This window comes from Rutilus rutilus (assembly GCF_951802725.1).
Source record: "Rutilus rutilus genome assembly, chromosome: 4".
Lineage (NCBI taxonomy): Eukaryota > Metazoa > Chordata > Actinopteri > Cypriniformes > Leuciscidae > Rutilus > Rutilus rutilus.
In genome coordinates this window covers 20,719,984-20,744,922 of record NC_140212.1, presented here as the reverse complement: position 1 = coordinate 20,744,922, position 24,939 = coordinate 20,719,984, and the positions used below count along the sequence as shown (strand labels likewise).

Genomic DNA, 24,939 nt, shown 5'->3' with positions numbered 1-24,939 from the left:
GGTTCCAGTCCCTAATTTCTTTTCTCAAAGTTTACCTCACATTTTAAACTGTATCAAATGCATTTCTTGAATAAAGACACATTTCAGGTAGCATTCAAAAAATAATAAAAGTATAACTTCTAGGTAGCAGGTGCACCTAGGGCTAGCTAGCATGTTAGCTTAGCACACCATCAATACACGACAATTTATGAGATTAAAACCATGTTTGTGCTCTAAACTTACTTTTTAACGCACGTTGAGTATTTTAAATAATCTTATGTGATCTAATTTGGCTTCAGATAAAAAAAAATCAGACAGAAAATATACTATTGGATAGTGTTCTGCACAATGATAGTCTATATCATAGACTGTAAAAAAATAGGTCTATATAGATTAGCATTACATTATAAATATAATCTATTATTATGAAAATACCTGGCATGGCTTGAAAAACACAGGTAACTCAAATATCAGTGCAATCATGTTTATTGTCTTCAAAACATCTGTATCTGCATGTTACAGCGCGATCTCTTGTTAGCTTTGTGTGTATCAGTGACGTCCTGGAATGTCACATGGTCATGGCTCTTCTTCATGTTCCATATATGGACTATTATTGTGCATGTAGCGCCCTCAGGCTATTGGTATGAATTAAAAAACACAGTATCGGAATACCAAATGCTCAAAGATTACATCGACTATAAATTCAATAAATATTATTCCTGTCTATAGAAATATGATGTAAATCTATGAGAATCTATCAATATTTCTCCAAATCTGCACATTTTTGAGCTAAAGCCCTGAGGGACGTTGTTTTGTGTATCGCTGTCATGACGACAGCACAGAGTTTTTTATGAATGAAAGCGGCTGACGCGCATAATTCATATTAAAGGTATCGACTCATTTTTTCATTTCATAACTCCTGACACAAATTAAGACATAACTGTCACTATGAGTTTCTCAGAATACAATAGTGGTCAAATACTGAAACTTGAGTATTATATCTTTTTAATTATGTATAGTTTGTCAAGGTATAACATTAAATCTGATAGTAATTTTGAATTAAATAAATAAATAACGCTTCAGTGCGCGGGCGCACTGGCAACGGTTAACAGGTTAACCATCTCTATTTAACTGATAAAAGTACAAAGAAAACATGTTCAATGTTAAAGTTAATTTTGATTCCTTATGCAATGCCATCTGAAGTCTCGAAGGTCACACACATTCAACAGAGGTTTCCTCCCTTGCCCTTCAAAAATGGAGATTTCTCTGGATTCCCTCAATCTTTTCACAATATTACGTACGGTAGTTGGAGAAAGACCTAAATACTTCTCAATCTTGTGTTGAGAAATGTGATTTTTGAATTGTTTGACAATTCTCTCATGAAATTTGGCACAAAGTAGTGAGCCATTGCTCATCTTTTCTTGCAAAGACTGAGATGCTCCTTTTCAGACTTAATCACGAAAACCTCACATATTACCAATTGACCTGCTAATTGTGGACACACAATTGTCAACACAGTTTAACTAAAATATTCTGTAATTTTGCATGTGACCCAACTTTTTTGGAGTGTGCTGCAGCCATCAAAATTAAAATTAATTTCGCAAGCGAAAACATTGGACATTAAATCAGAGAATTAACCAATCACAGATTCTTGATTTTATTGCAATTTTTTTAAATGACCCGACTGGAATTTTGGTTTTAAATACTATATCAAGCTATAGTTGCAAGCTTACCCACCCACCCACGCTGAAGATCAGCTTCTGTCGAACCTCACACTTGCCTTGACAGTGTCATTCTCACATCCAATCCTCCTGAATAAACAACTTACACTCATTAACGCTGAATATATCTCACTGCCAAGAAACGGAAGCGATAGACTGACGAAACAAACACACCAATTTTGCTTATTAGAACTGCAAATCAAAATCCTCATATTTGTATCCTAATTAAAGGGTGAGCGACAGATAAAGATGTCCAAGAAGAATAAAACAAAAAAACAAAACTTCTAGTTTAACATCATATTCCAAGTGTTTATGTATTCATGGTCCTTTCAAAAACCTTTAAAATCATCTTCATTAAGCGTTTTGAGAGTGAATCTAAAAATAGCTCTATGCCAATAACCATAAATTGAAAATATTCACATCAGAACCCCAATAAGAACTACCAGGTATAACTTTGGGGAAAATATAGTTTCAGGTAGTCTAAATATATCAAATATCAAATAAAAAATATCTCAGAATAGGCCTTGCAGCTTTATTAGCAGAATAAGGATTTTCAGCTAGCAGAATGCATTTGCTTGCATGTTCTTTCCACCTTCAATGCAGCAAAACACATGCAGGTTCTGAGGAGGATGGGGAACGGAGGTCAGAGTTCACAGAAAGACAAGTGAGCTGTTTGCCATGATTCTGCTGAGCAATGAACTTCTGCTCGACTTCTGCCCCCGCCCATCTATCCCATAATTACATCTGCACTGACCCTCTGTCTCGCCCTCACTGCATTTCTAGCCAAAACCCGCTCAGACACCAAGAGAAAGAGGAGGTCTACAGCACCCACCTTCAGGGGCGAGCAGCTGTATCTGTACATGAGCCACACAGACGGAACCAGGGATGTTATCATTAACTAAAACAAAAATTAAAACTAAAACCATTAAAGGGATAGTTTGGCTGAGAAATTACCCACAAAATATAACATAAAATGTATTAAACATGCACTTTAAGGCTACAAAGGCCATGATATATATATATATATATATATATATATATATATATATATTTTTTTTTTTTAGGTATTTCTTTTTAGAAGCTGCATTTGGATTTGGATTTAGATATATTTACAGGCCATTTATTGCAGCTCAGATGTGGCATGCAATAAAAAAAAAATAGAAAAAAAAAGAATAAAAAATAAAGCACAAAACAAAAGTTTTCACCCGCCTGGCACATCGTCTTTTCTTCTGGTGCATCAGTGAATGTTTGAACCTTTTTTTAATAGTTGTGTTTGAGTCCCTCAATTGTCCTCAGTGTGAAGACTGATCTCAAAATCATACAGTCACTGCTGGAAAGGGTTCAAATATGCAAACGATGCTGGATAACTAAAGAATTTTCGGGACCTGGAGGATTTTTCTGAAGGACATCAGGCAGTTTAACTGCTCAGGACAAACAAGAGACTCAAGAACAACCATAAAAAAATAAATAACAAAAACACACCACAGTTGTGGATTATCCAGGTAATGACACACAGTATTAAGAATCTGTTATTTTACTTCCCCCAAAGAAATCCAAAACAAAATCACCTAGCAACCATACCGTAAAATCCCTGGTAATAACACCAAATTTGGCACACACCAAGTCAAAACCAAATATATATAGGAAAAATATATATTCAACTTTTTTTTTCCATGATAAGATAATTGTTTGATTAACATTAATGAAACAGACAGCCTATATATTAAGACACACTGTAATTAATAATTACACATCAGATGTTTTTCCCCAACAGTTAACCAACCGTTCACTTAAGACATATCAGATAATGTTTACGTGAATACTCGCCAAGACATATTTTGAAATACTTTAATTCTGCGTATTTGTGATATACTATGGGTGCAATCGAATCGGCTTGAGCCACATAATCAGAGGAAACAAGATTTTTGTTTCTGGCCTTTACGGTTCAAAAGTTCTTAGCATAAACATGAGGAGGAGGAGAAGGAGAAGGAGAAGGAGAAGGAGAAGGAGAAGGAGAAGGAGAAGGAGAAGGAGAAGGAGAAGGAGAAGGAGAAGGAGAAGGAGAAGGAGAAGGAGAAGGAGAAGGAGAAGGAGAAGGAGAAACGAAAAAGAAACGGAAGAAGAATAATAAGAAGGCCAACGATTTCAATAGGTGCCTCCGCACCTTCGGTGCTTGGCCCCTAATTAATAAAAACTATAATAGTATATCAATGATACCATTGGTCATGGTATCAAATAACACCTGGTCAAGTACAGTATATTCAGATTATATAACACTCACTATATAATTTTATGAGAAAGATGCAATTAAAAGTAAACAAAGAAAGTTAATCAGAACTGGACCATTTTTTTTTTTTTTTTTACGCCAACTACCCCTTAACTTTGGACCAGGCCACCTTTTCACAGATTAATGGTTCCGTTCTCTGAATATGTATGCGTGTATGGATTATTTATTCACTGTTTCACAGATCTGAAGATGTGACAGTTGACAGTAGCCATTGTCATTGCACTGTCAAGATTGTACAGATGACATTTATCATCATGGCAGAAAACTACTTCCTGTGCTTGTTCATAAGGTGGAAGTCAAGTCAAGTGAAGTGAAGGGAAGGGAAGGGAAGTGAAGGGAAGGCCAAGTATGGTAACCGATACTCGGAATTTGTCCTCTGCATTTAACACATTCAAGTTAGTGCACACACATTAGGAGCAGTGAGTAGCAAACACACACACACACTGCAAGCCAGTGGACACACACACCCAGAGCAATGGGCAGTCATTCACTGTGGAGCCGAACCCGCAACCTTGTGGTTTAAAGTCCAACTCTCTAACCATTAGGCCACAACTGCCCACAACAGTCCAATAATCCACATTACGAATCCACATCACATCCGCATCCTCAGTCAAAGAGTTGATTCATGCAAAGTAAATGGAAACCAGGCTGGTATAATGCACACATTTATCAGGGACCAAGGCAGCACAAACAACCACAAAAAAGCATTTTTTTCCCTTTCTTTCTTTCCTTTCTTTTTTTCTCACAGCTGATGGTGGCTTAAATAATTTTTTCCCCTACCCAGATCCAGTTTTCAGATAACAGTGTGATCAGCAGAAATCAAGGTCTATATGACATTTTCAATTCTGTTCTGGGCAACTTATATGTGAAAATAAGTTGGATGTGCATTTCATTTTTTTGCAATGTGACATAAAAGTTAACTGTGGTATTGGAATTCACGCAATCGGTGTGTCAATCTAACTCAATATTTGCCTTAACTGCACTGCTGACTTCCCATGATATACATCCCATAAAAATGGGGCCTGACCTCAATAATATATGACTCACCTTATATAAATATTTAATTTGTAATACATATTACATAAATTAATCATGTAGCAAATTATAATAATCTAAATGTACTATCTGCATTTAATATTAATATAATAATTTATAAAATTAATAAATGAAACTAACACATTTAATAATTTTCTATTTGATTTCTTTCTTCCTAATTAATTGACATGCAATTTGATGCTAACCTTGACGGCAGCTTTATTAGTATTGCCTTGATTTATTAAAAAAAAAATATTGCGTTTTTAAAATGGACATGCTGGACTAAGTTATGAGAGCAAGAAAAAAAAAAAAAGAAAAAAAAAAACCTTAATTGGGCAATCTGAGTTACAGTTCGGCACAAGATACTTTCATGTTCAGCAGTGGAAGAGAATGTGCATGAAAAAAGCTGCCAAGAGAAATCAAAAGGGATAGGTCCACCAAAAATTAAAACTGTGTTATTATCTCTCACCTTCTCCTGCTTAAAAACCAGCATTACTTGCTTTCTTCTGTGGAACATAAAAGAAGATATTTTGAGAAACGTGTCAGTGTTGCTTGGTCCATATAATGGAAGTCAATGGTCACCAAAATGGTTTGATGCTTTAAAAATCTGTTCTTGTTATATTCCACAGAAGAAATAAATTCATACAGGTGTAAGCCCGACTCAGTCGGCCCAATGGAGGCATCCGGTCAGCGGGTGAAGGTTTTTGCGCGTTACTGTCTTTCCTCTACCCACCCTCCTTTGTGTGCAATTAATCTCTAAACTCTTAAAAACCTTATAACCGTATTAAATGAGACCTTTGTACCAGTTGCACTGAGACATTTTAAATGATGACCAAACATGTGTAATACTGTATGATAATTATTCACATTAGACCATATAGATTCTTGGGTGAATTTAGGTGATCTCAGCATGATGGAGAAGGGATGGGGGAAGAGGGAAATAAATGTAGATAAGGATAATTCTGAGGTGAGACTTGTTTATCGAGACGATAGTGCACAAGAGTGAGTTCAAATGTTAATTTCCTTTGTTCTCTCAGAGAGTTGCCCTCTCTTACAGTTTTTCCAGCCTTACACAGGCTTAGAACAACATGATGAATCAATAAATGATGAAAGAATTTTCATTTTCGGGTGAACTATCCCTTTAAGATATCCAAACAGAGAAATGACAACAAAAAGAAATAAAAGAACTTTGTTTTATACCAGCTGAGGTTTTTCTGTTGGGGTCAGAAGAAGAAAATTGATGTCCAAAGCTACATTTGCAAGAGCAAACCCCACAGAAAAAAAAATAATAAAAAAATAAACCTCAGGTGTCATTCAGATTATCAAAGATTTTTCCCTCATCATTTTCTAAGAAGTCTCTGTACTGCTTCACCTGAAATGTTAATGTCTGCTTTATAACCTTATATGATTTGCGTGGAAAAAAGCCCACATTGTGTCCTAATTTACATAAATAAATTCACCTTGAGCAATTTGCATGCTGATGAACCTCAATGTATTCATACAAAACAGACGAGATAAGAGGAAACAGTGTTCACGTTCTGGGGCGCTTCTGACGAACAGAATTGTTTTAGCGTTAAACAACTCTTATGGGCTATGGTCTAATATGACTGCTAATTACTACAAGCCCTCGAAACGAAGTGAAAGCGTACGGTGACAATAGTGTGTTTGGTTTCCTAATGAGAGTGGAGTGTGAACGAGACATGAAGCGAGAGAGAGAGAGAGAGAGAGAGAGAGAGAGAGAGAGAGAGAGAGAGAGAGAGAGAGAGAGAGAGAGAGAGAGAGAGAGAGAGAGAGAGAGAGAGAGAGAGAGAGAGAGAGAGAGAGAGAGAGAGAGAGAGAGATATTCACTAAAAATTACCATCTAATTCACATATATAAATTATGCATCATATTAACACGCCAAACATGATGCAATTCAAACTACGCACTGGGTATCTTCTGCTCATCAAGACTGCATTTATGTGATCGAAAAATACAGTAAAAAGAGTAATATTGTGAAACATTATTGCAATTTAAAATAACTGTTTTCTATTATATTCTTATTCTATTATACTGTATCTATTTTAAAATTCGGTTTATTCCTGGGATGCAATTGTACAGTCTTCAGTGTCACGTGACCCTTCAGAAATCATTCTAATACGCTGATTTGAGGCTTAAACAGTGTTTACCATCCAATGTTGCCTAGGCTTTTGGCTTGCTTAGTTGCGGACATTTAATATTCAACAATCTGCCATACTGACGATGACGCAATTTTCTTCTAAAAACAAACTTTGTTGTATTATTTTCATGTTATCACTGTGAAGCTTTGATGCAATCTGTATTGTAAAAAGCGCTATATAAATAAAGGTGACTTGACTTTAATTTGTAAATTCTGATGTTCCGGAACAACGGGATGGGACGGATCCGGTACATTAGTGAGGTTGGGAAAAGTAACTAAAAGGGCAATCTCAGGTGGGTTTCGTTCCAATTATTTTTTGATAAAAAAAAAAAAAAAACTGGATGGAAATGGTTGACATACAAAATAAACTCTCAAAATGCTCTAGAATATCTTGAGTGTTGTGTTAGTTAAAATGTGCATTAAGGTGATGGAAATACGAATGACGTGTTGTGACCATTTGTGCATGCAAAACACCATGACATTATGCATTAGGCCCAACAAAAGGTCTGACCTTGGCACACAATTCTTCCTACATAGCCATTGACAGCCATATAGAATTACATGCAGGTAGGCTTTATTGAGGTTTCCTCAACGACATATTGAACATAGCAGTCGTTTAAGCCCACATATGAGATATTTCATCAATTGCTCTGCGTCTCCTCGCAGCATTTAATAAAACGATGTCCAACAACACAAATAACTCTCTCCCAAGCAACACGCTCCATCACGACAAAAGGTTCCCTTAAGATATAGAGTGGGGCAGGTATGACGTCACTTTGTAGGCCAACCGGCAGATAGCATCACACTGGTTCCCTTGAGAAAAAACAATAAGATTTTCCCATAGGCTTTTGGATTACTGCTAAAAACAAGCTCTGTGATCAACAAAAGTTCATGATATTTACACGTTTTGTCCATCAAGATAATTATCACAGATAAATGCAGTCGCCAGAAGTGAAAAGCTAAAGGTAGGCTATACGAACTTCACCACGGTCCCACGAATTCAACGGCACTATCCCTAAGCTTCCGACAACTCTTTCAGTTTTTATCTAAAAACAGAACCGGAAGTGCTAAAATGCTAACCCGCTTCCGCGTTTTGGCCAACAAAGTAAAGTCATACCTGCACCACTCTAAAATGCGCATAACGTGTTGGATGGAAATGCACAATGATTCAAGTACATACAAAATGCAAAACATCTAAATTGAAAATTTATGCCGAAAATCTGAATAGACTTTAGCAAAAACAATATGAGACAAAACCTGCGTTTTCATCCCTTCTGTTCAAAAGAACAAAATCATCCCTTCCTGGGATATTCTATAATACAATGATATTAATAAGAGATTAACAGACAAAACATGGTAAAAACGTGTCTAATTTCTGGGATTGACAGCACAGAAGCGTACATCCATCTTTATGAATTTCCAGTGCAGATCTAAGATTTCAAAAGTGTCAAAAAGGTGACTTCCAAGTTATGAATGAATAATTCAGTCACATACTTTCTAAATCCCGAATACATTCACTTGGAGTTTCTTCTGTAAATGTTTCCATCACCGTTTATGTGCATTTCTTTTTGTCGAATAAAAGGCTAAAACAGGTGTACAAGTTTCATTTCAGAGATTTTGTTCACATCTTATATGCAATATTCAAATATACGCTTTTTTTTTTTTTTTTGAAAACCATTAAAGACGACAATAGATGGAAAACATGGCATGGACCACCTGCAAAACATGGCATGTTTTGCCATCTGCAAAACATGGCATGGACCACTTTGTAGCGGCATTTCTTCCACTTCTTAATAGTTATTTTATACATTTAGCATGGATATAGCAAGTTATTGCTATACAAATACACTATCGTTATTATACTTAATTGTCCTGAACATATGTACACAGGGTGAGTATGAGATGGGGGATCCCCCAAATGAGTTGCTGGATCGGATTTCGGATGTGTGAAATAATACTATTTCAAAATAGTCCTGTTTTTACTGTATTTTTGATCAAATAAATGCAGCCTTGATGCGCATAAGAGACGCGTTTTAATTATTTCAGACTTTTGACCAGTAGTGTTTACATATTCTGTGTGGTTTGGTAGGGTGTTGCTAGTGTGTTCTGCTTATATATGGTTGCTTATTGCTCTAGACAAAATAGCCCACCACCAAATCAAGATTTCACCTTTCTTTTACTCCATATTTGTGTTATGGACGTAACTAATTCCTCAAATTTTGGCAGGTGAAAAAAAACCCTGAAAACTCAGTGAATCCCAGACAGTGAATCCCATAACCTTATATTAAAAGGACATGGGGAATCAAACAAGATTTGGTCAGGCCATCTCCAGCACCATGGCTAATAGATTGAGTCGGATCACTGTGGTCAAAAACAATCAAACCTATCACAACAATGGGAAAGATGTGTAAGTAAACGTCCTCAAAAAGTAATGGAGATATACATCTTTGCTCTTCTCTTTTCATGTCCTCTCTTTGTCTTCTCCATATAAGGCAACTTCCTGCCTATTCTCTGTCTTCATCTATCTAGCAGTCTGATCGTGTATTAAATTTCTATTGTGAGTATATTCTTTTTTCCAAGCCAGTTTAGACATTGAAAAATGGAAGTGCTGCAACAGAACAATGAAACATTCAGCTGATCGGGATGTTGGGCATGGTCATTGATCACAGAACTCATGCTTGCACATCGGAATAAAGCCCACAATGAAACTTATTCTGCCAAGATACCATCTGATTGTCAAGCCATATTTATATAGCGCTTGTATAGCACTTCAAAGCAGTTTCACATTAATAAACAAGGTAATCTTCATCAAACATGAGACAAATTCAAATTCTGCTGTAAAACAGCTCTAAAAAGACAAAGTGTGATTGTTTATCTGAGGCCAGTTCAGGGTTGATTCAATTCGGGTCAATAGTTTTGTAAAGTAAATAAATTATGAAATGAGTTAAATTCATTTATAAGCTGCTCTACAGAAGACAATCGTAATTCACTTGGAGTCGGTTCAATGTTGATTCACTTCAGTTCAATAAGAGTCGATGCTGCAAAATCGATCAATTATGAAACAAAGCTGATTCAGTAATAAATTCCTGTACTGTACTGTATAAAAACTATCCTGTAAAGCAGTGGGCCAGCATCCCCCTATCCCTTATCTAGGTCCCTTTCTGTAGTATATGCGGTCTAATTGTTTTCTCTAAATATTAGTGTTGGGTATTATTCTGTGTTTATTAAAATTAGGCCTATTATTATATTTACACCATTCAAACGGTAGGGGTCAGTTAAATTCTTGGCGATCTTGAGCTTTCTTTAAAATTCTATCTGACATACCCTGTTGCCCCAAAGCTTAAAGAGACTTGTTACAAAACCCTGTTTAGGATATATCCAAATTGTATTTTTTAAAGAAGAGTTTTCAGTTTGTTCTTACTTCCTTGAAACTCTTAAAAAGTTTTTTTTTTTTTTTTTACTGTGATTTTATCTTTACATTTTGGATGGATGTTTTTAATTGGCTTTCAGTGAAAAAAAATCATAATAACCTCCTAGTTTTAGAATATATCCCATTTTTGAAGAATATGTTGAATCCCCAGTTTAGTGCTGTCCTGATTTATTTCATAATCTAATTCCCCCCCCCCCCCCCCCACTTTCAATTCTTTTACTTTTGACGATTTTAGCGAATTATTTGAATGAAAGATCAAAAGGATAAACAATGCAGATTTAATTTTACAGCCATCTTTGATCATATTTACCAGGGCGGCCAATAATTCTGACCACAACTGTATACAGTATAAGGGTGTCAAAATAATGATGAATAATGTATTAATCCATTTCTTCTTCTTGGCACTTCTTGGAAATCATTATGATGGTAAGAGCAGTGGGTTAAAGTTTAATAAAAGGTGTTTCACCACAGTATGTAATCATGAGAACAGGAAGTGGAAATGGACATATCTTGAAGGTGGTTATGGTGTTCTATAAAATCCTATAAAAAGCGCCTGCGGCTCTTTTGAAAAGCAGGCAGATAATTAAAGCATAGGATCGCTCTACGGTTAGGAAATTGGCAGGCCGCTTAGGGCCTGGTGGAGACGGAAATGTAAAAGAAATCAATGTAGCTTGATCTGCTTGATCTGTCACAATGACTTCACAGAACCAGACACTTTATTTTCTGACTCACAGCAAGAGATAGAGAACCAAGTTCGAAATACAGCGAGAAATAAAGCAGTCTTCATTGTAAAATTCAACATTGCACTACAGGCAAAGGCTTGACAAAAATTAACCATGACAAAATGCATGGGGTTACGCATGAAAGTACATCTGCATGCACGTCACACAGCCAAAGGACACAAAAAGACCTCACACACACACAGACATACTGGTGTTATAATGTCAGGTTTTCAGTCTGTAAAGTTGTTCTCAGTGGAAAGGAATGGCTTCTTTGCTCTTTGGCTTACCTGACAGCACGGCACAGTGCAAAGCCCACGAGTGAAATTTCTATGACAATAAAACCGAAGGTCTTTCTATAGCGCTGACATTTAAAATTATATACGTGCACATACCAGTATCATTAGCCACTATGTGCTATTTCAGTCAAACTCAACAGCACTTTCACAAAGTACCTTTATTTTCTCAAGCCTTACTCCATATGTAATGCTAAATCATGTAATTTTATAATTGCATAAACAATGATGCTGGAAAGTCGTTCAGTTGTGATTTATTGCTGTTTTTGCAAAGTCAAGCATAGTCAGGCAGTCAATATGCGCATAAAAACACCATGTAACTCATTGTGCACTGTTTGTGTGTTGGAAAAGATACCTAAAATTAGGTGGTTTATTGAAGGGAGGAGTAAGTAACAACAAAGAAATGCCCTGGAAACCACCCACAACAAGCTGGGACAATCACCAGAAACTTACTGTTGCCCTAACTTTACTCATATTCAAAAAAGATAAGAAAAAAAGTGTTCATAATGTCATGCTCATGCTTTTAATTTAGTCCAGTTTTTTAATTTGTTTGCATAATTTGCAAGTGCTCAATTACCAAAAAATAATTAGTTGCAGTCCTAATTAACAGCACATATCACCAAACAGAATGTACAAACAAGTGGGACAGATTTTAAATGAGCTCACACCGCACACTTCACATCAAACTATGTTCATGCCATCTGGCTGCCCTCTCTATTCAGCTTTACAGGCAACCTGTCACAGGTACAATCTCTATGTAACAATAACAATTAATAATAATTAGTACACACACAAACACTTTTTTTGTTTGTTTTTTTGTATAAAAAAAATTGGAATATCGTAATTTTCCGGAAAAAGACTGTACTTAAACAACATGACATGCTCGCCAAGTTGAGCCAAATACTGCTCATAGGGGGCGCTACAGCTGAAAAACCCTGCTTGTTTGATTGATCAAACAAGTTGAAATTAAATATGGGTCTTCTTTGGTGCAAGCCAGGGGTGAAGTGAATATCAAGCAACTCAGAATGGAACAAATAAACTTTATTTTTCTCTGAAAGTACTATTCAGTTAGAGGAGTTGCAAGACTTTCTGAAGCATTTCAGAACTCTAAACCGGTAAATGATGCAATTCTTTCTCTTTCCCTCTGCACATTCATTACTGGCATTATTCCCGCCAGTGTCTCTCAAAGGCATAACAAAAAAGCAGGTGTTTTGTAGGCGTGACCTCAGCACCTGAACAGTGCATCTGTATCCGAACATCTGGGTGCGCACGAACACAAGCGAGAAGGGACGGACAGCTCACAGCTGCGAGGTCAGAAGACCTTCGGCCTCTCTCGTTGATGTTCCGGGGCGGCTTCCTGCGGGGAACGCCTGTCATGTCGGTGGGCCGCTGTGGGCCCTGACAAACATGCCCTAGCTCTACCCTGACTGAGCGGAGCCATATGGCGACGGAGGCAGAACGAACACGTCCCGTGAACAAAGGTGTCGGAGCATCATGCGTCAGCGGCGTCACGTATACCCCTGATCACTACACTGCAGGTCTGGGCTCAGACCTTCCCAGCAGCCGCATGTTTTAAACCCCCAGCCTCATTAGTGCTGGAAGAGGTAACCTCTGTTCGGGACAGGAGAGTGACCAAGCATGCTACGTGCCTTAGCGTAGCGGCGAAGAAAAGAGTGCAAAAAGGGTTCGCCTGATTGATTTACATTCCCAACTTTATTACAGGGGAGAATATGATGTAAAACACCACGACAGTGCCAGATCTAAGAGCAGCCTGATTAAGGTCGACATGTGCCGTCCTTACAAGGGGGAAATTTGGAAATAATGCGACAGTAATCCAGGCAGCCTGATGAAGATGAGCATGGCAGAAACCCAACTCTCTGGCGACCAGCAATTACACCCTCCCTTCTCGAACACGTCTTTTATATATGGAAACGGCAACCCAAACTGAGTGAGGGCTGTTCAGAGGACGAGATAAAGGGATGCTGGTAAGAGAGAGCCGTCGTACATAAAAAAAATGCAAGGATATGCGCACTTTGACCTTACTGTATTAACTTCCAAATGAAATTTTGAGGCCTTGTTGTTTTTCATTAGGAAAAAGACATAACAAAACTTTCCTCTCAGCTGGCCGCAGAGTATCCCCCTTTGAAAAGCAGTTAGAAACCAATAGCTTTTCTGTTGTGACCCTATTTTCTTAGCATGTTGTCCCTGTTGGCCCAGATGGCAAGAATTAAAACATACTATTGCTATTTGCGTCTTGTCCTACCGAGTCGAACCCAATGATTTATGCTGTGAACACAGCACACTGACCCATAGGACTAAATCAAGAGAAGTGATTATCTGATGTGGACAAGAAATCCCCACCCAATTGACTCGATCAAATTAGGTTTGATCAGACTAGATTAACTAAAATGAAGGAGTAATGGGAAATGTGAAAGAGGTGTTTGGCATCTAAACTTCACTCACAAAAAGCACATTTCTGTTTGAGCAGCTGTTTGGGCAAGAAACAAAAAAACTTATATTGATATTTAGACCAACAGCATGCTTGGGAGTGTGATATTGCTTTTATCCAACAGTTGAATAAACCAGAACTCAATGTTCTGTCATTTACATTTTAGAAAATACTGCCAGTTATATTACCAATTTTTGCCAATTAAACCAATGTTTAAAACGAAGCCAAAGCATCAACCAATTGTGCATCGAACACTGCGTCCTAACCAGTCGTGACGCCATGACACACGATCATTTCTATGTTAATCCAAGGTTCTGTCCAAACCATCTGTGACTGTGATATGATACAAGTGATTCTATTTTTGGAATGGTTTCTATTTCTACAACATTATGGATGACAGTTCAGGCACCGACTGTGTTTTGTATATTATTAAAAATGGTTTAATTTGAGTATGTGTGAAGCAACAATGGATCATTTAACTCAGATCTTGAAAATAACAAAAGAAACATAAACGAGTGTATTCCAAGACAAAGATTTAATGGGATGGCTTGTGATTCATTTTGTTGTGTCTCTTATAGCCATGCCATGTCTAGTGTGGACAGACAAATTGCTTATTGCTGAACTCTAATTGCATCATAACTGGTTAGGACACGGTGTGACGGTCCTTTTCCAAATCAATACATTTGCGAATAACCAACACAATCTCATAGAAATTTGTAAGTATTTTACATTTTGGCAAATTAGTGCAATTCATCCAGTCTCATTTGTACATTTTCGTACGATCTGCTCAGTGACAGTTCTGTTTAGGGGTGGACCATCCTGATTACTTTTTCTAAAAGAAAACCGTTTGTTTTTGTATGATTTACATTGTACGAATTCATATGAAATCATGAGATTGAGTTATACCTAGAAATTTGTTGGAAATATTTTTTTTTTCTATTATTAATGGGGCAGATAATTCTACAATTGTGGTATCCCAATGATGATGTTTATACTTTTGAGTATATAATGTTAAATAACACACTGTGTTATTAACATATTATTAAATTGTGTTATATTATATACCTAGTGTATATGCACTAAATCAGGGGTGCCCAATCCTGCTCCTGCCGATCGACTGTCCTGCACAGTTCATCTCCAACCCTAATCAAACACACCTGCCTTTAATTTTCAAGTGATCCTGAAGACCTTAATTGGTTGCTTCAGGTGTGTTTGATTAGGGTTGGAGATGAACTGTGCAGGACAGTCGATCGGCAGGAGCAGGATTGGGCACCCCTGCACTAAATGGTAGGCCATGACTACAATAAAATAAATAAATAAACTGCCTTCACAAAAAATAGTCACAGAGGACTCAGGTACATCCGGATCACTAACAGCATCCTTCAGAATTACTCACAAAGCAGAAGTTATTGTTGAGCTAAAAACTGAAAAAATATGCATGCGTCATATGCATGAATCCCAAATATCAATTGTTCCCTTTCATTGGTTTCTTTCCAAGGCACTTCCAAACCCCATTTAAATGTCTAATAGAAGACATTATCTGTAATCAGGAGTGGCTAAACACAATACATGTGACAGGCGAAAAGCTCTGGAGCCTGACAATGTGAAGGTTACTCAAGAACAAGCCCGAGTACAAACACTTCAACTGATATTGCTCAATCACCAGGCTCATTAAACAATGTTAATGTGCTTGTCTCGATGAAATACATCACATTTCCTGATTCAAAACTGCTAGACTGATGAAAACTAGAGGAACATCTAGTTTTGGCAGGTGGTATACTTTGTTTTTCAGAAGAGACCGATGTAGATACAAAACATCTGCCTAAAGGCAGTTGTCCACGTGTTTGGAAAAAGGATCATTTCTTTAGTAGAAAAGCAAATTTTTTTGTAATTTGCTACTTATTTCACTCTGATGGGTTTCATAAATAACAGAATAATCAAACTGGAAAAGACAAGAAAGCTTGTGTTACAGCAAAAGTATAGAATTGAGCAGGCAATCAAAACAAAAGTAGAAGAAAGAACAAGCAATTCTATATAAAGCCTACAAACTGATGAGAGTGAAACACAAAGTCTCTCTCTCTATTTCCCACATAGACACAAAGTGAGTGTGGTGAATACATCAACAATATGCTCTGACTGCAGTCTTTCTCTCAGAAATTAAAGCAATCATTGGGTCTAATGCAGGCTGAGGAGATAGAGGCCTTGTGCGGGAGGAGAGGAGAGGGCTTCCTGTCTCCGAGAAATGGGCATTGAATTCTGATTACGGCCACCTAATAGAAAGTAATGAGAGAGGCTTATGCTCCAATGCCTTTTGCTTTCCTGGCCAGAGCAGCGAGCGCTCTCTACTAAAGGCCAAAGCACTGGTGCACTGATTGGGGCTGACACTGCAGCTGGGGGGGAGGGGGGGGTATGGGTTAGTCAGAGACAGAGAGATAAAGAGAGACAGAGAGATAAAGAGAGAGAGAGAGAGAGAGAGAGAGAGATAAAGAGAGAGAGAGAGAGAGAGAGAGAGAGAGAGAGAGAGAGAGATAAAGATAGAGATAGAGAGATAGAGAGAGAGAGAGATAGAGAGAGAGAGAGAGAGAGAGAGAGAGAGAGAGAGAGAGAGGACACGGGCAGAAAAAAGGAAAATATATGGAGGGTACGCACCATCAATCCGGCTGACCAGCTCCTCCAGTGCCTTCACTTTCCTCTGAATACCAGGCTGAGCGAAGGTGTAGTTGTCCTTGAGGGAAAAGAGAGTAATATAAGAAACTTAAAACTCTACACATATTTGGGGGGGTTGGCATCCTAAATGCCTTTGCGTTTACAACACAGTTAAATCGAGTCTGATTTTGTGACGGAACTTGTTTTGCACGTTTAGGTTTTACTTAATTCCATTGTTACTGGTTACAACAGTACAACAAAGTTACAACAATGTTATTTTGTTAGGAGTTCCTTATGATAATGTTACAAGTATTGTAAGTGTTTCAAGTTAGACAGTATGCCAACACTACTTAAGTTTACACAGATGCCATAAAATTGAAATGAAAAACACCAACGTAAAATCAAACTCACAATGAGTAACTTTTCAAGTCTAACACTGGCATAAAATAATTCAAGTAACACTGGTGTACTTATTCAACTAATAATGAATAACATTGTCGTAAACACGTTACAAATAACAATATCTCTTATTAGATGTTAATGATAGTATATTCTTGATAGGCTACAGTTCTTTTAGAGTTCTTTTTGTATAATTTCTAAAGGTTCTAGATTCAACATGCACAATATTTCCACTGTAAAAATTAGCTGGTAAACATAATAGTTACATAATACATTGAAACTGGCTAGAGGGGGATGAGTAAACATTGTAGAGATGCGAACACAATGACACAATGGATACAGCACACACCGAAAACACCCCATACATATGCACATGTATGCACAAATGCATGCACCACTGCCCATCCACACTGGGAAGGAAACTGTGTGCTGGCAGAGCTCAACTGCGTGCTGGGAATAGTGATCCCTATAATTAAGTGATAATATTCATCAAGGTCCTGTGGCCCACAGTGCAGCTTAATTACCACATTCATTTCAGCCTACGTTAAAAGACCCTTCTTGACCAGACAGCTACTTAAGAGACCCCCACCCACCTCTATCTCTCCCCAAGCCTCAGTGGGATTCCCTTTGCGCTCCCACTGGAGGAAACCTAGACTAGCTATACTGCTCATATAAATTGAGCACAAGTTCAGCTGTCGAGAGCCAGCGTTAAACAAGCTGTAGGTTAGGGATGATAAATTGGGTGGTTAGCTATGCGGAGATTGTCAGCCATGGATATAATCAACAGAAGTTGCAGAGCCATCATTCACACCAATAAAACTGCTGATGTGAAGGAGGTATGCGTACAAGGAAAATAACAGACTGTGGACGTATGCATTGTATGTGAGAGGGATAGTCAACCGTAAACGGGTCCAAAGATACCTGCTGTGAAAACTCCCCCCTTGACCAAACTGTGTGAGGAAAAGATGTAGCATGCGACAGAGCAAGTTAATAACTTGGAAGGTCATATAAATGTGTGTGTAGGACAGAGTACAACAAAAAAAAAAGGTTTTAGGATAGTCTTGCACTTTTGCTTTCAACCTTCACTGACTACATTTTTAATCTATCTTACTCATTTACTGGAATGCATGGAAAGACAGAAGCTGCTCCTAATTTTTAGATGAAGTTTAACATCAAAATCACTGCCATGATGACCATGAGAATGTATAACTTCGTTGGAAAAATGGAGAGATGACTGTTTCAGTGACAATAAAGGTTGACACCTTATCAAGCGGTCCGAGTTATATCATACTTAATAGGGACAACCTCATACAAACTTTTGAAACTTAAGTACATTTAGTGGCAAAGAAGATTCATAATTGTATAGAAGCTACATTCAAATGGAGGCTAGCCTTTTCCTTTGCAATAAATTGCACTTATATCAGTATTATCTGGCTTTTTACTCCAGTCAACTTTCATTGGATCAACCTCAAGTGGCTCTTTTGAGGGATCCAAAATTTGGCAAGAGGTAATGACTGTAGGAGAGTTAATTATACACTTTGGACAAATAGCATTGTCCCTTGTGTCTTGGCAACCCCAACAAGTGCAAATACACAGGACTGAACAAAGAGAAGGATTTTCGTAATCAGTCTTCAACTTGCAAACGTGGACAGACAGATATTCTGCACAATGCGAGTAGGTCTATGGCTCCATCTTTGATGAGACTTCAGAGAGTCAGGATACTTTAATGTAGCCTGGGAGCAGCTGAGGCGGCAAACACCCGCGAGGGGAGAGAAGTCATTAACCGATAAACAATTTCAGCTGTCCTTCAGGCTCAGATGTGCAGCCTCTGCGCTCCAGAGGTGCCTTAGATGAATACATGAATAGCTGGATCCCGACCATTAAAAAAGCCACCTCCTCTTTGCAGTGACCTCGAAACAGGACTTTAAAGGGGCAACACAATGAGGCGGCACTGAAACAGATGGGGCGTCGGCGGCCGAGTCCGTGCTTGGCCTACTTTCACAGGTCTACACCTAATCTTCAGCTGGAGCACTGACCCTGGAGGATGCTTGTGGCTCAGTGAACATTAACGCTCCATGCCGGGCTAATCTATCTCTGCAGGAGTCCCTGAGAGTTAGGGCAAACCAGCCCTGTTGTGGGGGAATGAATGGGAATCACGTTTCGAGCTAGTCACAATCAGGCCAGATCTAAGAACAAGGGCATCTCGTGGGCAAAGTCTTGCCTCCAACTCTTGCATACCTACCAAGTGCTAAGTGTATGTTAACAGTCAATACTGACTCAGTAACAACACTCAATTGGGATACAAACACGGGACTATCAGTTTAATGTTGTTTCTACACTATTTTAAAAAGACATAAACTGATGACAATGGTGTGTCCAAAACACATTTTTCTGGAAGGTTTAGCAAGTGAAAGAAAATATATCTGCCCCTCATCCAAAGCGATCAGGAAGTATTCAGAAAATGTAACACTTGACAGGAAGTATCATGCTATGTCATGTCACAAATAGAACAGGCAGTTTACATTGTAGCTGAAGAGTGAGCATTGTAGTTTCATGACATTTGTGAAGAGTCACCAGTCAATATGCTCTTAATGGCTTTCTTTGTGGAACTTGAGGACTTTATGATATCATTTGATTCTAAACTTCCACAGTCTTTCTCTCTGTTGTTTATTGTTGGTTATTGTTTATGCTTCCCAATGAGATTTTGGTGCTTGCAGACCTCCCCTGCATGACACTGCAGAAATAAAAACCAAGTAACGGGGCTCATGGATACGACTCCTTCCTTGTTAATGCTAACAAGGCAAAACTGACTCCAACAACACTCAAATGGGATATAGAGAGAAAAGAGATCACCAGTTTAATTTTGTTGTTTTTCTGTTGCTTTAACTCTGTGAGATTGCCCTGGAGACAACATCTGATAAGAAACCCATTGGATGGCAGGAACTAAACAAGTTAAATGCCTCTTTCTCTTGCTCCTTGTATGTCATGTTCTGGAGACACATGGATGCAATGCAATTAACTCTGAGGCAGGAAGAGTGGGTCAGTCTTAAGCATGCATTAAGCCTGCCCAGAGACCTCTGTAATTATGTCTGCATTATTAAAGCATCCATGCCTTAATGAAGTGCAGGTGCTCTTACACACTGAACCATGGGAGCTGTAAATAATCTAGTATCCATAGTAATATCATTAACCAGCTCTGAAACAAGTTTAGAGGATCCTGAAATCTTGAAAAGGACAACTAGGAAGGGTTTGACTTGACATGCTGTAACAGTAATTTTATACTGTCCTAACTGTCTATCACTCACCTTCAGTGGATTACTAATCTCCCTTTGACACTTCCTACAAAGGGACTGATTTCGACACTGGGTGAAAAAGAATAAAGCCACAGACTGAACAAAAAAGGTGATCTGAAATCAAAAGAAGGTGGTGGTGACTTTTTTGTAAATAAGTGAATAACTGTAAATCTGAGAGATGAAGGCCAGTCCTTTGATAAGAAGTGTTGAAAAGATCTGCTTGATGCAAACAGCAGGCCTGCTGAAAGGATTTGGAGCTGTGATGATGACCCATGATAACCCGAGCACATAATAAGACCTCAGCTTTGTGTTATTCATGGAGAGGAGAGGGCTTTTACACTCTCTCTGTGGCTGCTGGTGCCTTTCCATTAGTCTAAGCAGCCCTCTTTTCCTCTCTGAATCGCTCCTGCTTTTCCAGGCAAAGCTGGATCAGAAATAACCCAGCAATGCAGAGTATGAACATCCAGGATCATGAGCTTATCTTCTGAACCTTTTCTTGTCTGCATTCAATGCTTCCCTGGTTCACTCTTTTAAATAAACTATACTCTTCTTTTCTATGTCAGTCACAGAGTCTTAGAAGAAGAGATCACTGAAAAAGGAAAATTCTGCAATTGGGTTTTTTTTTTTTTTTTTTTTACCCTTGTGTTCCCCCCTTCCCCTGTGGAGTACAAAAGGGCAATCTGAAGACTGTTCACTACAGAATTCAAGCTAAAAAACTGATAAAAATGACACCATGTAAGTATAATATATGTCCCATGTGCTATATTCAAAGTATTCTGAAGAAATACAATTACTTACAGATTTCAAAACACATTCTTGATTAAACAAATTTGACCTGGTGCCAATATTCTGTTACAAGACAAACAAGAACTAATGGCATTTTTGCATTAATGATGTCAAACCTGATGCATTGCATCAAGGCACTTAGCTTTGATCTGAAAAGGGAATGCAGATAAGATTTAAGAGCTTTGATAGAAAGAATTTCAGTATGTTTCTCACACTGAGTTATGGCACGGAATCAGACAACGTGAGTTCGTAAGCCATATAGACAACTTCTATGGTCCTTTTTTGGAGCCTGACAACTGTGCCCACTATGGAACAGAGCTGAGAAAAGAAAATGGGGTTGGAACGATGTGAAGATAAATGATTGGCAGAATCATCATGTTCTGTTGCTTAACGTCTGTTGTCTCTCTCCAGTGAATTCCATGGCATAGCCTTTACATTATCTTGATTGACAAAAAGAGACACTTGAGAATGTATTCGCACAATGCACATCATATTCATGTTATTGTGGCCAGGGGCTGATGGATTTGCCTTTTAAAGATATGGTTCATGAGTTTAGTGCATTCACATGTGCATGCTTAGAGGAGAGTTAATGAGAGAGGTTATGTGGCAGGCATAATATGAGCGACAGGCTGCACTATCAGACATCTGACTGTGGGGCTCAGTGAGGTGAGACGGAGGCATACGGCTGTCAGTAAAAGAGGGACAGGAGAGAGTGGCAGCCAAGCAGAAAACTCAAGCTTTTCCAGCTGCCACTTCCTCAAGAGTGGCTGATTGAATATAATTGGCATGGGGGCAGGAGAATAACTCAGCCTTCTAAAAACAAAAGAGCGGCCCCTGCTGCAACTCTCGCAAAAAAACACTGATACACACGTGGAATAAAATAATGCTTCTGTTGAACACATTATCCTACATGTGCTGAAACAAAATTTTAAACAATAGCCCCGTCTTGGTTTAACAACAGTTCAGAATATAGCCTGTGCATAGGGTCATGCAGGCCCAGGGGGAAACAAGTAAAATTACACGCTGGCCCAGTACTTTGTTCTTCACAGAGAGAGAGAAAAAGAGTGTGAAAAATTAAAATAAAAAAACAGATTGAGGGACAAGTCTGAGTGTCTCAAGAGTGCTCTTGAGATGGTGTTGGTAGCTGTCTGGCTGCTATGTTGTAGCTTCGCTGGTCTCAGCATGCAAGAGTGAAGGACAGCTCAAACCCTTTGCTCTGAGAGGCGCCCAGCTGATAAGGATGAAAGAGGACCGCTTCATCTGTATTCTCTCTCAACCCATTGGGTCCTCCAGAAAATTCACACTTACAAAAAATAAAACCTAGGACGCATTTCCGGCAAAGGGTCTGACATGCAGCGTAGACTCTTCAAAGATCATGTGTTCAAGGCTAGAACTTGACTTTGCAAAAACATCAAAGATCCAGAATTAATCAATGCTAAATGTGTAAGAGATGGAAGCAAAGGCTGGCAGGCAACTGTCTGAGCATGTGTCAATGCAATCTGCAGAGCCGCACTTCCAGTCAATAAACTGTTCCAATGAAGCAGAGGAGCAATTGGCCAAATCAAATTGTTAAGGCCTCAGGCCTCATTTACTTTTTTTTTGCCACCATTGAATGCAAATATTTATCTGATTATCACAAAATAACAAGCTCCACAGGCAATTAATTTGTCCTGGCTGTTTAACCACATTCAAGGGTGGGGGGGATAACAGACGAGAGAGATAATAAAATGGACATATTACCTACAGGCCTGATTTCTGGTAAATACAACTGGGACTGTTTACCTCCAGTCTCTGTGGCTTATGTGAAACATTGAATGCTATTGATTTTAATACAACAAGGGGTCTCCTAATCATGGGAACTGAGACAAAATATAACAACATTTGCTTCTCTTTAGTAAATGAATGATTAACAAGTCCTTTTCTCCCTTTAACCAATTTCACACATTCCATTTCTGCATTTGACACCAACCCCCAAGAGCTAAAATGTGCAAAATGGTTGCAAATGGTTCCCTTCCCTTTTCTTTTAAGTTGGCATACAGAGAGAAAAAAAGGGAGGTAGAGAAAGGGGGGGAAGCCAGAGAGGGAAAAATAGGCTAAATAAGCAAGAGGTTCATTAATATCACTGAAGGTGCATTTTACTGACAAAGGGTCTCGTGAGGCACCTATTTATTTAGGAAATTAATAAAAGCGAGCATTTGCCCCAGTGCAAATGCCACTTTCTGTCCACAGCAGCAGTTCTGAGCAAGCCCCATTCCCCTACCGTTGTTCCTCTGACCTTGGTTCTAATTGCACGGAAGATCCCCAAGAGAACGTGTTTCCCCCTAATGGTTTATAAACAATTTTAAAGGGGCTCCACTTCTCTACAACCTTAATTAGTTTATGGTCCTCTGGCTCACACCCCTAAACCCCCTCCTATCCCGCTGCTGACAGAGGAACCAGTAGGGGGTCTAATAGTGGTGTATTAACCTTACCGAGCGGGACAATTTACGGGCTACTGCACTTGTTTAACTTCTCCCCGGTAAAGTACACATAATAAAGTGAACAATACAGTTATAAACTAGCCAAAAAAACATGTATCTCAAAGGGCACACAATTTACAATGTCATGTACATAGTAATATTAACATTTACTGAATATTGTACTGAATATTTTAAAAACTGTATAACATTATAGAGTTACAAAATCCTCAATATTGATCAGATGATGATGATCAGTGTTTTCTATGATATAAGTGTTCTGGTGAAAAATGCTTTTATGTCAGGAGAACAAATGCAAACTTTGACTAACTGTAGGACTGACTTAGGAGATAAAGCAGGACATAACTCAATCACGGAAGCTATGATAAATATGTATTGCCAAGTAAGTAATCATGTCGATTAGAACTTCTCCACATTGAAAAATATGCGCCCTAAGCTAAGCTATCTTTAAAATGTGATTATATTTATTGAATAATTTGGCCAAGAGAATCCACGTAAGAAGATTGTGACAAAAGGTTGGTGGCAGATGCTTCCAGATGTCTCAAACGGGTTAAGAAGTGTGAAATGTTTGCAGGGAGGAGACAAAGAAACGTGAATAGAGCACTTTGCAGCAACTCATACATTTAACCACTTGGCTACACCAACTGATGTACATGCTAAAATTTCTGAAGTTCTCCAATTTAAACAATTTCTGTAGTTATTCAAGTCAGCATGTGAGACAGCATTAAGGCCTGTTCACACCGGGACGAATTTCGCGCGCGATATTCGCCGACGTTTAACGCCTCGTGACTAAACAAAGGGCGCCAATGTCAGTGTGCACACCGGCGCGAAAAACGGCACGCGTAAAAGCGTCATTTTTAAAAAAACGCCTCGGGTTCGTTTTTTTGGTTTGACGCGCCGCGTCAAAAACTATCCGACCAATGAGATTGCCGCTTTTGCTCACGTGTCTGGAGCTTCTGAAGTTACAGTAAAACACAACTTGGGGGCGCTCAAACACAAACAGTCTTGCCGTGCACACGTACGTAACGACGAAGAAGATATACACCAAGTAGCGTCTACACTGCCGGGAAGAAATAAGACGAGGAAGATGCAAGGCAAGATGAGTGTAGAGCTGCTGGTCTCGTTGGTGTCGGAACATAAAGAACTATATGACAAACGCGACAGCGACTACAAAAATCTTGATAAAAGAGAATTGTTATGGAGTGGTTTCTGTTTTACATTAAGCGCCATCTAATGTCAGGGAATGAATTTGCATGTTCACTCG

The 24,939-nt window shown here is 38.5% G+C and overlaps 1 protein-coding gene across 3 annotated transcripts in view; it reads right to left on the bottom strand.

Moving 5' to 3' along the window:
• Positions 1–24,939, bottom strand: part of tbc1d22a (TBC1 domain family, member 22a) — a 162,744-nt gene that overhangs the window by 55,853 nt on the left and 81,952 nt on the right. For all 3 annotated transcript variants that reach the window (XM_084406331.1, XM_084406333.1, XM_084406332.1), the window contains one exon: positions 16,724–16,799. In XM_084406331.1, coding sequence (XP_084262457.1) covers positions 16,724–16,799 — 76 coding nt within the window. The remainder of the gene's footprint in view (positions 1–16,723; positions 16,800–24,939) is intronic.